This window comes from Triticum aestivum, chromosome 2A, assembly GCF_018294505.1.
Source record: "Triticum aestivum cultivar Chinese Spring chromosome 2A, IWGSC CS RefSeq v2.1, whole genome shotgun sequence".
Classification (NCBI taxonomy): domain Eukaryota; kingdom Viridiplantae; phylum Streptophyta; class Magnoliopsida; order Poales; family Poaceae; genus Triticum; species Triticum aestivum.
Window position 1 is genome coordinate 562,080,229 of NC_057797.1, and position 15,714 is coordinate 562,095,942.

General features: G+C 45.6%; 2 protein-coding genes across 2 annotated transcripts; both read right to left on the minus strand.

Moving 5' to 3' along the window:
• Nucleotides 1-335: 335 nt before the first annotated feature.
• LOC123189424 (ran guanine nucleotide release factor) lies at nt 336-4,228 on the minus strand. The gene is made up of 8 exons (XM_044601837.1): nt 3,233-4,228; nt 2,794-3,094; nt 2,671-2,706; nt 2,440-2,577; nt 2,182-2,268; nt 1,898-1,945; nt 1,741-1,817; nt 336-798 (listed from the first exon to the last, which is right to left on the minus strand). The coding sequence occupies exons 2-8, from the start codon at nt 2,866-2,868 to the stop codon at nt 651-653; spliced, it is 609 nt and encodes a 202-aa protein (XP_044457772.1). The 5' UTR covers nt 2,869-3,094; nt 3,233-4,228; the 3' UTR covers nt 336-650.
• Nucleotides 4,229-4,367: 139 nt separating this feature from the next.
• Nucleotides 4,368-9,122, minus strand: LOC123189423 (NAP1-related protein 1). The gene is made up of 10 exons (XM_044601836.1): nt 8,870-9,122; nt 6,705-6,827; nt 6,551-6,601; nt 6,234-6,305; nt 6,048-6,161; nt 5,895-5,956; nt 5,653-5,713; nt 5,433-5,489; nt 5,297-5,335; nt 4,368-4,765 (listed from the first exon to the last, which is right to left on the minus strand). The coding sequence occupies exons 1-10, from the start codon at nt 8,990-8,992 to the stop codon at nt 4,706-4,708; spliced, it is 762 nt and encodes a 253-aa protein (XP_044457771.1). The 5' UTR covers nt 8,993-9,122; the 3' UTR covers nt 4,368-4,705.
• Nucleotides 9,123-15,714: the final 6,592 nt, after the last annotated feature.

The following is a 15,714-nucleotide window of genomic DNA, read 5'->3' on the forward strand; positions in this document are numbered from 1 at the left end:
TCCTAGCGTTCTCTGCTGCTAAGTCCGCTTTAGCCTGAGCTATCTGCTCTTTCACCTTTGCAATCTCCGTGTTGTGCTGATCCTGGGCTGCTGCATCCACCTCTGCGGCCATCAGTGTTGCCAAAGTGTCGAACAAGTCAGACAGGACTTGAGCCGGAGGCGGCGCAGAGCTTCCTGCCCCCGCTGGCGTGGCCGTTGTTGAATCGGAGAGTATTGCTGTGGCAGCTGATGAGTGAGGCGCTGACTGTGTACCGGCCATGAAGATGGCGGCCCGGTTTGGCAGATCAGGAGAGTCCGGAATACTATTGCCCTCGGAACCTCCACTAATCCGGCCATCCTGCAACTGATAGAGCGATTCGGTCTCTCCAGAAGACTCATCATCGGAACAGACAACAGTTTCTCCATCGGACGATGGTCTGTCCTCGTATTCTGCTCCATGGATGACACCTACGAAAACATGCTTCACCACGGGCTGAACCGGGGAAGGTCTTGCACGCTGAGCCGTCTCGATGATGTCGGTGCAGGTGTCCGGCTCAGGGCCCGGTTCGCCAATCTTGCCGATGAAGACGTGAATCCCACCAAAGGGGACCTGGTACCCGTATTCGATTGAATCGGCCTCGGGGCCCCATCCTGCGTTGTCTCCCTCTACTTCAACCGCTGCCATTGAAAAGGTTCCAATCATGGACATCGAAGTTCATGACTGCGAGTCTGAAGACCTCAGACATTGGCAAGCATCCTGCCTGTTCTGCGGGCACTGCTGGTCCAGCTGCAACGGCCTGAGCACTTTCACTCAAAGGACTGAAATAAAAATGACAAAAATATATCATTCAAGGGGCAGCCCAACATTGGAGAAGTGGTCAGCACAAACATAATACTTTAGCATAAAAATCAAGGCATCAACAACCTAGCTAGTCGTTTAATTTGGATATGAAAGTTCATACTAATTTTGCTTACTTTGACTCAGATCTAATACGACTATCTCTACATTACTTGTGATGCATCATTATGCCGTGTCATCTGCATTTTCAACTGAAAAGAAATCTAATTTTGGCATTTTGTTCTCCCCGCGGTACTATTATAGCATTCAACATGACTAGCCTAGGTAGAAAACTGAAGGAACTAACTGAGGGCTTGAGCTAGAAAACTGAAGGAAGTAACCGAGGGCCTGAGCACAACAGGCCATCATCAGGAAAGTAATTATTTTCTTCATATTTAAATTTTAGTTCTGCCATTGACCATACTACTACGATATACAATCGTATTCAACGTGCCTAGCTTAGATAGAGAACTGACTGAAATATTTGAGCACAGCAGGCCTATCGTTCTGTATTTATAAAGATGACAGAGACAAAGGAGTTTGAAAAAACTTATGACTAGTAAGCATAATTGTTACTGCATAAGAAGTTATTGATCGTCATTCAAACATGTTGATATATATCAGACTTATATGCAAGGAAAGCTTATATCAAATACTCCCTCCGTCCCACAATATAAGACGCTTTTGGAAGCTAAACTAGCTTGCAAAAGCGTCTTACATTGTGGGACAGAGGGAGTAATACATAGTTCTCCTAAGCACATCACTGGATAATAATCAAGTCATACAAAGATTAAGTGATTAACAAATGACAATGAATAGTACTAGCTATTCCATATCTAAATAAGAAACAAAAAAATATATAGGATTGCTTTTAAAATCCCATTAATCATAGGAAGTATGTCATACTGGTGTACTCAGCTTACTTTATCAACAGCGGCTCATATGCGGTGATAACTACATCAGTTGCTGCATCCTTGAGACGTATGTTTGCTAAGTACAGCTGCAAAGGTAGCCCAACGCTCAGTTGAAAAAACAAGCATTAACTGTTGAACCATAATTCCAAGGGATGGGTGTACTCACCCGAACAATGTTCTGTGCTTCTCTGCCTTGCCTCCCTTTTGAAACAGCCTACAGATGCCGAAATCAAGCATGAGATCCTTTAAGTACATTTTATTCACTGCCAGTGCGAAGTGGCCATCATATAATGAATGCCAAGGAACAGAAATATCAAATTATGAGACTGAGCTGACTTGTGCAACTAAAGGTATCATATCCAGGGAAGCACAGGTGAAAACTAATCAACTGGAGGTCGATTGAAGGCAAGGAGCAGGGTAATCTGGATATGGCACAGGACGTTTGCTAACCAGCTTGCCAATTGCAGTTCCAGCCACTGCAGGTGCTTCCCCGGAACGCAGACCAGCCAACTCAACTGTACCAGAGTGCTCGACCACCTAACCGACAAAAAAAATGAGATAAGTTACCAACATGACTAAAATCCACTTGGATCGGAAATTTAACAACCGTGAGTTCATGACAATCCAATGCACATGAAGCAGAGGAATGAAACAAAATTTATAGGGCCAAGCTATTGACAGAGTGGACCAGGATGCTGCTGACATTACCAAGTTATCCCCCGCATCTTGCTCGTTGGCGACGTCGCGCAGGAACCAGAGCGCGCTGCCGCCGTCCTCCACCTCGCCCTTGAGGTCGAGCAGCTCGAAGATGAGGCTCTCGTCACGGGCGGGATCGACGACAACTTCCTGCGTAGGCAGCAGAACCACACACATCGATCAGCACGGGAACGCCCCAACGAGCGCGCTCCAAACAACACTAAACGGGGGCACCGGACGAACCTGGTGGTCGGGGACCTCGCGAGTGTTGCTCACATCCTGACCAAACCAAACAGAAACGGCGTCAGCGCGAGCAGGAGGAGGAGGTGCAAGGGATGAGTGCGAGGGAGAAGGGCGTTGCAGTACCTGGAACCGGGCGGGTAAGGCGGTGGAGATGGCGCCGCCGAAGAGGGGGCGCCTGGTGCTGCTCTCGCCGGCCATCTTCTGAGCCTCGGGGGTCCTGCGGCTAGACGGCCAAACAAGCTTCTGGAGCCTGGGAGAAGACGGGGGTGGGGGAGAGAGCCGGAGAGGGTCGGCGGGTTCGCGATTCGAGCGAGTTTTATAGGCGGCCGGGGGGAGGGAGGGGAGCGAACTCGCCGCGCGTCGATGCTACGCCACCGCGGCTGCGTGGATGCTACGCCGTGCCAGCGGTTGCTCCGCTTCCTTCCTGCAGCCAGGCAGCCAGAGCATGGTTTTTTTAAAAAACAAATTCGGTTTCCGCAACCAAAATTGCTTAAATCAACGGAACGCCTCTATTAACCGGTAACGGGGTCAAACCGGAAAAAAAAAAAAAGAGGCTCGATACCTGGAGCGCTGAGGCGTGGACGTGGGAAGACGGAGCCGAGTGGCGGCGGAGGCGGGATGGTGCGCCGCACGCGGAGACGTCGGCGGCAGGCGTCACGGTGCACGGCCCTGCCCCAGCGGGGAGGACCCTACGCCAGCTTGGTGGAGAATCAGGCGGGTCTGGATCCGTTCGGTGGGGATTAGGGCTAGAAAAGGAGTAGGGCAGAGGAGACCTAGGGTCGGGAAGGTGATGAAATGGAGAGGAGGAATCACCGGCGGTGAGAATGCCTATCAGCGGCGAGTAGGCCTCGAGATCAGTCTCAGCGCCATCCCGTGGAAGCGGCCGTACGGGGCTGAGATTTGGGGGCCAATCGGCAATACTGATCCCGGTGCTAGCGGCCGAACAAGAAAACGTCTGGATTTTGACTCCAATTCCATGATTCCGATGCCAAATGATGGTTACCAAACCAGGTGGAACTAGTAAAATTCGGTTGCGTGATCTACAACCGAATTTGTAACCAGATGCAGAACTAAGAAACCGCTGGCTTTATTAATTGTCAGACGCCTGGAATGTTTTGAGGCGTCAGTCAATTCCGCGCAGCGCATGGCCAAAGACGGGAACACCGTGAGGAGCAGCAGCGAGGAGCGTTGGCTGGACTAGGACCTCTCGGGTGGAGGCGAGGAAGAAACTTAGGCCCCGTTCGGTGTCCATCCGCTTCACTGCTCCGCTTCAGGAGCGGACGGAGCTGCAGTGAAAAGTCTTGGAGCAGGCAAAACCATGCTCCGTAGATCCATGGATTTCAAGGAGCCGGCGCATTGCCGAACGGGGCCTTAATTGAGACAGCAGCGTGGTGGCAATAGGAGGTTGAAGACAAACGTGTCGACATATTTTGGGCCGTTGGATGAAGATCTAGTCCAGGGTAAAAGTGACTGGTGAAATAAATAAAAAAATAGGTGCCTGATCTATAGGCGTTCCCATCTCTTGCAAGACAGACGGGCTGTAAAATACCCTCACTCCCTGGAATAAATATACTCCATCCTTCTGCAAATGTAACACGCTCTAGCTTTCATCAACACCTCAAAGGAATAAAGCTTTGATCAACAAACAGTTTAAAAAAATGTGAATGATGGGATACAAAAATGATACTGTCGAGGAGTAACTGAAATACGGCATGAATTTTGCGCTACCATATAAGTTAAATATTGTTGACTAACAGTCATTAAAGCAACTGTATCTCAGGAAACACAGACACCTTGCATATCCGGAACTACTACATCCCACAATAACAATATACTTGAAATGCCACATATTGGAATCTGCGGGACTCCAAATGTATGAGCAGATCAAAACAAGTTCCCGCAGATCAACCTTACAATCCTACAGATCCAGCTAAGTCAAGCAACAAAACACCACAAAAGGGGACACCACCTTGCTTTTCAGTCTACACGCACGGGAGTTGTCGAAGCCAACTGAAATTCAGCATGAAAGAGGGCTTCACTCCTCATCATCTTCCTCCTCTTCTTCATCTTCATCATCGTCGTCTTCATCAAATCCCTACAGAAGTTGCAAAAGAATGATAAATACATGTACCAAGGAGATAAAGTGCAACGAAACTCGGCAATCAGCATCAGGCTTCATATTAAATTTATGTGCGTAGAACAAAAATAAGGCCCCAAGTGAACATCACAACTCAAACTCATTTCCGTCAGGCCTCATGAGAGCATAAAAACCTGACACAATGCCAGCTAGCAAATTTAAGGAAGTTGGGCAAAATGTTAGATGTGTAGTGCATTGCGTGCTAATGTCAACCTAAATTCCTTTTGCTGTTGGGATTAGAGCACCTGTGATGAACAGATGATGCACAGTGTCGTGGTATGAACAGGAAATACGTATTGAGAAGTCAAAAAAGCCATCAGGATAACTGAGGTGGTTATGCATTATTGCATGAGTATCAGGATATTGTACACCATTGCAAATGAACTACAAGAAGGTTATGCATTATTGCACAAGTGCACACACCCAACGAGTATCATATATACGGAAGTAATGGAAGTATGTAACTGCTGATAAAGAAAACAGGATTACCTCTTCATCCTCGTCATCTTCAAATTCATCTTCAGCCTCCTGCAATCAAAGATTCAAAGGACATGACACAAAGATCCACAATGGAAAAAAAGGACCCAACAAAATAAACCACTTATATTTCACTAGAAGCACTAACATTGTTAAAATACTTCAAAGGATTAGGCCACAATTCTTCCTTGATAACATCTGCCACCTGCAAGATTGGAATTTCTCAGAGAATAAATCAAGAGGAAGAATTAGAGTTCCAAATTTATGTCATTCTGTCTGCCAGACTTCAGAGCGACAAAACTTCCGATCAATTGAAACAATCCTGATTTAGCAGGATCTACAAGCATAGGAGACACGTAATCCTATACCTCATCCATCACTCCATCAGAAAAACTTTTGTTCTTTGCATCATTGAACCAAGTGAAGAAACTGCAAAACAAAAAAAGGAAAAGAAAACAGAACATGAATCCCCTTCACAAATTTCATACTTGCATATTATAACTCAAATGGAATGATGACGTCTCTCTATGTTAGAAAGAATCATATAGTACAGATAAGGCATGAAGAAAAAATTAATAATTTGTAGCACAGAAGATAAAAAAACACCAACCTCTCATCAATCAATAGTCGTTTCTCCCCATTCTCCGTGTATGCCTTTCCATTTGCAATATCCTTAATGTATTATTGGAAAACTTGTTAGATCTAATTTTACATACAGAAGCATTTTTGCTGAAGCGCTTATACGATTAACGAGGCACAGTACCATTCCATTCTTCCAATTGATGGTGGTGGCCTTCACAGTTATTTTCCCATCATCACTGAATGAACATGTTTTTGTAAGCTTTGTATCTTCAAAATATGGATTAGAAGAGAATGCCTGCCAGTTCAAGTTCAAAACATGTAAGCAAAGGGAAGGAAACCATAGCTTGTAGATGCAAAAGAAGCTTACAAGAGTAATGGAGTAGCCTGATTTAATATCTTGAAACTCATCCACATCGATAGACACCAAGTGTTTGAATATCTACAATGGAACAAAAGTGATCAAATAGTATGAGTATGGTTCCACATAATTACTCAGCAAATCTGATATAGTAATTTAGTACTCCCTCCGTCCCATAATATAAGAACGTTTTTGACACTAGACTAGTGTCAAAAACGTTCTTATATTATGGGACGGAGGGAGTATTTTATTACTTGTTGCCACATTTGATACAAATGCTAAAAGTTAAAGAGTGTAGATGTTAAACTTCCCACAAAACAATGTACCTTTTGATCATCTTCAGTCAGAAGTTCACCAAGCATAGGATGGCTTAGAAACTGCAGCGGAAATGCATGAATTAGTAAGGATGAGACTATACCAATCAGCAGTTTCAGGAAATAAACAGACGACATATAAATCAGCATAGAACATGTAACAAACCGCAGTCAACCAGAAGTCCGGAATTTCCTTGATAATTTCATTCCGTCGAGTATAAACTGGCCTGCGAACTTCATTGTACTTCTGTTCCACCTCCAAGACTTTATCACTGGCTTCCTCATTAACCTGCAGTAAATGAATCTATATAAGCTAACCAATCTTTGTAAGGTGGTAAGGCGAGGCGCTGTACCCCCGCCTCACCTTTTCAAGCACTTAAAGCGTAAGGCGACGCGACACCTTACACATAAATATATAATATATGGCACTCTAAATCTGGTCAGAACCCATACTTCCAAGCTGGATCATTGCATGTAGATCTTCTCATAGGATCATTGGAGATCATAAGCATTACCAGCCACAGGATCCATCAGAGCAGGGAGAGCTGGCTACTGCGGCAGCACTGAGAGAAGGCCCAATCATCCATCAAAGAAAAAGAGAGAAGAGCCACATCACTAGAGCAACCAGATAAAGCATGTGGAAGGAGAGAAGCGGTGGTGGGGCTGCTGCCTTGTGGGTGGAGAAGCAGATTTGGGAGGAAACAGATGCGGAGGGGAAGGAGCAGCCAAGCACATCTAGCTACACTGCTGGGAGAAACAGAGCACTGGGAGGGGATGAAAGAAAGAGCAGAGGAGGGCAGGGGAGGGGAGAAGTGAGACAAGTACAGGAGCCACACATTGCTGTTGCGCCCGAGGACTGGAGGAGCTGAGCCAGAGAGGAGGAAGGGCACAGATCGAAGCCGTGGAGGAAGGAGACGCCGCCAAAGGTCGAGAGAGGAGAAGAGGAATCCCTCTCGCTTGGATTGGAGGTTCAATACTCTCTCCCTCCCTCCTCCTCATACCTATTCGCATGTGAGCCAGTCTTTCCCGTGAAAATTTCTGCGCGGGCTACTCTTTCCCGCCTGGGAGCAGCCCATGGGGTGCACCTAGGTGGCCGATTCAGACGCCCTACTGTCCAAGGCGGACACCTTATGAAGCTGTCAAAGGCGAGCTCGACGCCCTGCCATCAGAGGGCGCCCTGACGCCTTATGGGCACCATAAAAACAATGAAGCTAACTGCCTAGTAATTTAACCGCATTCAAATATTCCAGCCAGATATAGCCTGTCCATTCACAATATGTTCTTGTCACTGTAGATATTCAGGCAATAATTCTGTTTCAGAGAGACAAGAGTACTAAGCAATTAAAAGACCGTTTAATTAGCAGATAAGGTGCCTTACTCTAATAAGGAATCAAATAAATCCTTTGGTGTTTCATCATTATCTCATACATAGAATGCATAACTGTGCTCTTTACACCGAGTCCAGTTACAGAACTAAGTTTCATTGACACAAAATTTAACATAATGGAAAGAGTATGGAGCCCATAGAAACAGGAGCTAAAGCTGGTTTGGTAATATAACAGAGTGAAGACGCGCCATATTTGGTGGTAATGGAGATTGACATGTCATGCATGTTGTGAAGAAAGGCAAGATGCAGAGCAAGGCATGCGATCATTTTGTAATCCTAAAGGAAATAAACTTATTTTTGTCTGAAGAGTATAGGGGTTCTATATGTACATGGGGGTATTTAGCTGGCATTCTTGTGTTTACTTTCCACAACAACTTCAATCAAGTGAGGTATTCAAAACTTACTGTATTTTCAGACCACCAACTGTCAAAATGAATCTAAAATAGATCATTCCAGTTGTCACACACCCTGCTCTGGGAGTGCTCACAAACATTTAAGTGCACCCAAAGCTACTGTAAACGTCTACAATCCAGTGTGCATAAGCTCACGAACAAGTGATTTGAAGTATCGTCAGAGAACACGGACACAGGCCACAATTCTGCAGCAGCACAAGCAGAGGTCTCCAAATATATCTACCACCACCTAAAAGTCTAAGAAGGTTCTACTAGCTCGACCCCTGGGCCTGGAGGGGAAGCACAGAATTCCAACCCAATCACCCAATACTCCTATCGAGGGCACACCCAGATCAGTCGGTCACCAAACGCTGCCTCGCGGCGAGACCAGCCCCCTCGCACATAAACAAATCGGGAGTTGAAATTCCCCTAAATTCCGCGCAGCCTTCGTCCAGACTGCTCCGAAAATGAAAAGAACGGCGCCAAAATCAAAGGCCGAGCAACCGGAGCGCGCCGCGACAGGTGTCAGCAGGCGAGAACGAAGCGACTCACCCTCTCGATCTCGTCCTGGATCTCCTGGAGCTTCTCGATGGAGAGCAGTAGGGCGTCGTCGATGCTGTTGCCCTCCTCCGCCTCCATCCTCGGCCTCTTCCCCTTCTGCTCCGCCGTCGCCATCTCGATAAAACCCTCCGCGAGCTCTAGGGTTTTAGCCTTGGGTTTCCGGGGAAGGCTTGACTTGACTGGCTGCGCAACCACTGCTGTGGGGAGCGAGGAGAGTTCTAATTGGGCCTCATCTTATGGGGGCCGCGTGTTCGCGGTGCATTTTTTTACGCGAGCTGTCGGCTTTATTGTTCTAAGAAAAAAACGTTCAGTAGTATTTTGCCCTAAAAAAGGGCAGCTGGTGCCTCAAACAAAATGAAAGATTGGAGAATACAAACGTTTAAAATTCATGTTATGAAAAAAGAGTAAAATTCATTTTACACCTGAGCTTTGGACTACAGGATTGAAGTTCTCAAAAAATCTATAGAATGCATTTAGATGCTTTTTTTTCTTTTGGCGTTGAAAAGTAAAATACTCTTATCTTCGCATTATCCGCACCGTTGCCGTGAGATGCAAGTTCACAACCCTAGTCTCTCGGCCGAAGTTGTCATTTTTTATGTCCCCCCCCCCCCTCCCACCCTATTATTTTCATCTTTGGTGTCGGGGGCGAAGAGTTTGTGGATATGCAGGTTTAGAGATTTTCTAACATATTTGATTTACGTAGTGAAGGCAGGTTCACGAAAATCACGGCTCTATAGCCTCATGCTGCCAATGCTATGGCTAACATTGGCGACAACCAATATTGTGGTGTTTGGGTCCCAAAGATCGATTTCCCCCCATCTTGAGACGTGGGATTGTAGATTTCAGTTTCTAACATATTGGTTAACTTTCACTACTATATTTGCACATGGTGCGGTATTTTATGGTTAACATTGTCGATAATGAAGACTTTTGGCTGTTTAGGACCCATAGATTGATTGCCACTAATATTGTTGTGTCATCCAACACTTTTGGTATGTCTTGACATCGTGGCCAAAAATGATGTCAAGTGTACTTTGGTCATTGGCTCTTGTGCACCTCGGTTTTTTTTTACAAACACGACAATGAATCATCAGTTGACAACTCGATTTACAAAAGGCGTGTACCTAGCCACAACACTTATTATCGCTTATCTGTTGAGGTGGACAACTTGTGTGTCTTTTCAAAAGACTATTAGTCCAGTTTATGCCAGTTTGATCTTCTATTGTTTCGTCACTAGTCATGGTTCAATGCCAATATGCAAGATGTAAAGCTAGAGATGATGACATTGAAGAGTCTTGATGTGACTTTTAGTTTTATCATGAATTTTTGTGGCCCATTTTTGTTTTATCGTGTTAGTACCCCATCAATCCATTCAAAGGCATCACCTGCAAAGTCCTACATGTTTTTAGACAATGTAGAAATACACGGTACAATACACGATATTCATTGTATGTAAAAGCCATCATGGTGGTGTATATTACTACTTGGGCATTATCGAGACATTGTCCGCAATGACAGAAATTGAAAAAATTGGAGGGTCACCATCCCACACACAAATGAGATGACCCTCACCATGCTTACCTAAAAAACAAGGTGCTCTATTGGCCTCTAGGACAGTGATTAAAACTAACACGTGAAAAAAAATCAGTAAAGGAATTAGCATTCTTCATATAGTTGTCCATGGACCAAAAGAGCTCAACTCATAAAAGCATATCCAACAGATGACCAGAAATTTGGTCCCATGAAGATGGTTTTAGGTGAGGAGAGATAAGTTCTTTTGGCACAAGAAAAGTTTTTGCTTCTTCAGATGACCTGAAATTGGTGCCCTAGAAATATGTCCTTCTTCTCTACTCCGCAATTGCATACTATTGAAGTAAATCATGAGATGCCATTTAAAACTTTGCAAGATAACAACACAAATAACCAAGCACATATCAAATTCAAGTTCAAATACACATAATTCAAGCATCTTGCATCACAAACATAAACAAAAGTGCATAGAACATGAATGCATAGGGCTATCAAATATCATTGCCACAATTAACATCACTAGTGCTTGCATTCTCTCCATTGGCACCATTGCGACTCATGCATCCTATGTCACCCATGTATCCTCCCATGGCACCCATGCCTCCACCCATGAATCATCCAAATCCTCCAAACCCTCCCATGGAGCCTCCCTTAGACCTCATCACTAACACTTGATCGCGGCAAAGCTCCAAGTATGGTCCCGCCTTCTCATTAAGAAAAATGGTGTCCATGAACATGATTATTTGCTCATTTTTAATGCTTTTAATTATTTATTCAATGGACACCTTCCTAACATGTTGTAGGGTAGAACGCTAGATGCCCGATCTTTTACGGAATGGAGGGGATCCTACGAAGAACACGAAGAACACGAGGGGAAACACGAGGGAAAACACGAGAGGAATCACTCAAACCAACAAGATTCGATTACACATGTGCTAGATCCTCGAAACACAAAGAGATACACGATCCACGATCAACAAAGACGATATAAGGTAAAGTTCTTCTCCGTGAGGAGGTCTTGAGGGTCTTCCCGTTAGGGGTCTTGAATCCGCTTGGGGATCTTCTCCATAGAGGTCGTGAACTCCAATGGAGAAGTAACCAAGTGGATGAGCAAAGATCTATCTCTCAAATGAGCTAATCCTTTGCTAACCCTAGAAAGAGGGAGGAGGAGTATATATAGTCTAAGTGGACGAAGGGGTACATGGGCCTCGGCCCAACACGCGTTCAACACACATGCGTCGGACGTCCGACAGTCACCGGTTGTCCGAAAGCTTGTGAGGGTCCGGACGTCCGGTACTTGTCAAAAGTTCGACGTTTCGGCTCTGGTTAGGTTGTGCCGTCGTCCAGTCGGGGTCGACGTCCGAGACGTCGGTCGTTTGGAGGCTTCCATACTTCCGATGTTTTGGCTCGGTGATGGTGGTGTTGGTCGTCCGGTGGTGCTCGGTCGTCCAGGAGCTGGGAGGTGTTGGACGTCCGATCGGCGTCGGTCGTCCGGTCACTGGAGCGTGCGCAGGCTGGGACTTAGCAGGTTGGCTGATGCTCCAGGCGTCGAACGTCCAACAAGTCTCGGTCGTCCGGTGGTTGGAGATTTCCCCGTAGCTCTTCTTCTTGTTCCTTGTACTTGGTGTCCTCGCCGTCTTGTCCATTGGGTGTAGCTGATTCGTGGCCTTCCTCCAAATACCTGATCACACATAGGGTCTTCGCTTGAGGCAGTAACCATGTCTCATATGTAGAAAGTGGTAGTTCGGATAAGAGCGAGTTCACCTTATCTTTGATAGCCTTTGCTCGAGCTCTTGTCATTGGTCTAAGTGGTGTCGTGGGATATGTAGGTAGGTCCATGGGGATTACCTTGGGATGCTCCGCATCATCTCCCCCCCTAGGAAAGATCCGACCTCAGATCGAAAGCTTCATCACCATGGTAGGGACAGACATCTTTGACATTAAAGACGTCGCTCATGTTGTACTTGTCACGCGGGAGGTCAATCTTGTAAGTGTTGTTGTTGTAGCGTGCTAGCACCTTGAAGGGTCCATCGGATCGAGGTATAAGCTTGGATTAGTTTGTTGGGGAAGCGGTCCTTGCGAAGGTGTAGCCACACAAGATTTCCAATCTTGAATATCATGGGTTGCTTGTTGATGTTGAGCTTGGTCGCAAGTCGTTGTACTTGGCGCTCGATGGTGTGCCTTGCATCTTCATGCATCTTCTTAAGATAGTTCACTCATGCACTTGCATCCATATTGATGTGCTCTTGTAGTGGTAGAGGGAGAATGTCCAATGGGGACAACGGGTTGAAGTCGTAAACGACCTCGAAGGGAGACTTGCCGGTAGTCGAATGTCTTGCGAGGTTCTAGGCGTACTCGGCGATGGGTAGACACTCCTCCCACTCCTTGATGTTCCTCTTGATCAACACGCGTAGTAGAGTGGAGAGCATTCGGTTCGTCACCTCCGTTTGGCCATCGGTTTGAGGATGGTATGCCGAAGAGAACAAAAGCTTGATTCCGAGCTTGGCGCATAATGTCTTCCAAAAGTAGCTCAAGAACTTGATGTCGCATTCTGAGACAATAGTCTTTGGTACTCCGTGTAGGCGCAAGATTTCCCTACAAAAAAGATTTGCAACATGTGAAGCATCGTCTATCTTGTTGCATGGAATGAAATGAGCCATTTTAGAGAATCGGTCCACAGCAACAAACACGGAATATTTGCTGTTACGAGTTCTAGGCAAACCAAGCACAAAGTCCATACTAATATCTTCCCATGGGTGATATGGAATAGGAAGTGGCATATAAAGGCCATGAGATTGAGCTTTAGACTTAGCTTATTGACATGTAGAGCATCGTTTGGTGAAGCGTGAGACGTCACGGAACATCTTGGGCCAAAAGTAGTTCTTCGATAGCGTAGCAAATGTTTTGTCACGTCCAAAGTGTCCCATTAGTCCTCCTCCATGGGATTCTTACAAAAGTAACAAACGAAGAGAAGACTCGGGAATACATAGTTTGTTAGCTCTCATAAGATAACCATCTTTGATGAAATAGCGTTCCCAGGATGTATGCGTAAAATATTTGGCATAAGGAATAGCAAAAGTAGGATCATGCGCATACAAGTCTTTTATGTGCTCAAAACCAATGACATTCAATTCAAGTTGGGTAACAAGCATGCATGTACGGGAAAGCGCATCCACCACAACATTTTCCTTACCTTTGGTGTACTTGATGACATAAGGGAAAGACTTAATGAATTCACTCCACTTAGCATGACGCTTGTTCAACTTAGTTTGACCCTTAATATACTTAAGTGTTTCATGATCCGTGTGAAGAATGAACTCATGAAGACGGAGATAATGCCCTCAAACATGCAAGACTCTCACTAAAGCACATAGCTCTTTGTCATAGATGGGGTAGTTAAGTTGCGCTCCGGAAAGTTTCTCACTAAAGTAAGCTATGGGGCGCTTCTCTTGCATTAACACACCTCCTATGCCATAACCGCTAGCATCGCAATGAATCTCAAATGGTTTATCAAAGTTGGTTAATGCGAGCAAAGGAGCATGTGTAAGCAAATTCTTAAGCTCATTGAATGCGGTATCTTAAGATGGTCCCCAAACAAATGGTGCATTCTTCTTACTCAAAGCATGTAAAGGAGAAGCAATGGTGTTAAAGTCTTAAAGAATCTATGATAGAAACTGGCTAGGCCAAGGAAACTTCGCACCTGTTGCAAATTGGTTGGTTGAGGCCAAGTTTTAATAGCATTGATCTTGGATTCATCTACATGAACACCCTTAGAAGAGACAACCAAACCCCAAAAAACAAGCTTATCAACACCAAAAAGTCATTTGTCCATATTATCATTAAGGCGCTCTTTCCTAAGGGTTTGCAACATGATTCTAAGATGGGTGACATGTGTTGGTAATCGTTGCATGGAAAAACAAAAAAAATACTACACACACACAATGATCTATCCATGGAGATGCATAGCAACGAGTGGGAGAGTGTGTCCACGTACCCTCGTAGACTGTAAGTGGAAGCGTTTCACAACGTGGTTGATGTAGTCGAACTTTCTTCGCGATCCAATCGATCTAATACCGAACATACGACACCTCCGCGTTCTGCACATGTTTAGCTTGGTGATGTCCCTCGCCTTCTTGATCCAGCAAGACGTCGAGGTAGTAGATGAGTTCCTCAGCACGACGGTGATCGTGAAGTGATCTCTGCAGGGCTTCACCTAAGCACTACGAAAATATGACCGGGGGTGTAAACGGTGGAGGGATCGGGCGCCGCAAATAGCTAACAATTGATCTGATGTGCGCTAGGCGCCCCCTTCAGGCGCCCCCTTCCCACATATATATAGGTGGGAGGGAGGGAGGAGTAGCCATAGGAGGTGCCCAGGTAGGAGGAATCCTACTTGGAGTCCCTCCCAAGGCATGCCCTCCCCCTACCATATATAACCGGGGGGAAGGAAAGAGGGAAGGAAGTGGGAATCCTAATCCACACTTTCCTTTCACTTACCCCCTTTCCTTCTCCTCCTAGGCCGGGCCATATGGGGGGCACACCAGCCCCTTGTGGCTGGTGTGTTTCCCCTCTTGGCCCATAAGGCCCATATCTTTTGTCGGGGGTGCCCGAAACCCCTTTCGGTGACCCGATAAGTACCCGGTACCCCCCCCCCCAAAACACTTCCGGTGTCCGAATACCATCGTCATATATATCAATCTTTAACTCTCGACCATTTAAAGACTCCTCTTCATGTCCATGATCTCATCTAGGACTCCAAACAACATTCGATCACCAAATCACATAACTCATATAATACTATATTGTCATCGAACGTTAAGCGTGCGGACCCTATGGGTTCGAGAACTATATAAACATTACCGGGACACCTCTCTGGTCAATAACCAATAGCGGAACCTGGATGCCCATATTGGCTCCTACATATTCTACGAAGATCTTTATAGGTCGAACCGTTATGACAACATACGTAATTCCCTTTGTCCATCGGTATGTTACTTGCCCGAGATTCGATCATCGATATCTTCATGCCTAGTTCAATCTCGTTACCGGCAAGTCTCTTTACTCGTTCATAATACATCACCTTATGACTAACTCCTTTAGTCGTTTGCTTGCAAGCTTATGATGTGTATTACCAAGAGGGCCCAGAGATACCTCTCCGATACTTGGAGTGACAAATCCTAATCTCGATCTATGCCAACTCAACAAACACCTTCAAAAATACCTGTAGAGCATCTTTATGATCACCCTGTTACGCTATGACATTTGATAGCACACACAGTATTCCTCCGATATACGGGAGTTGCATA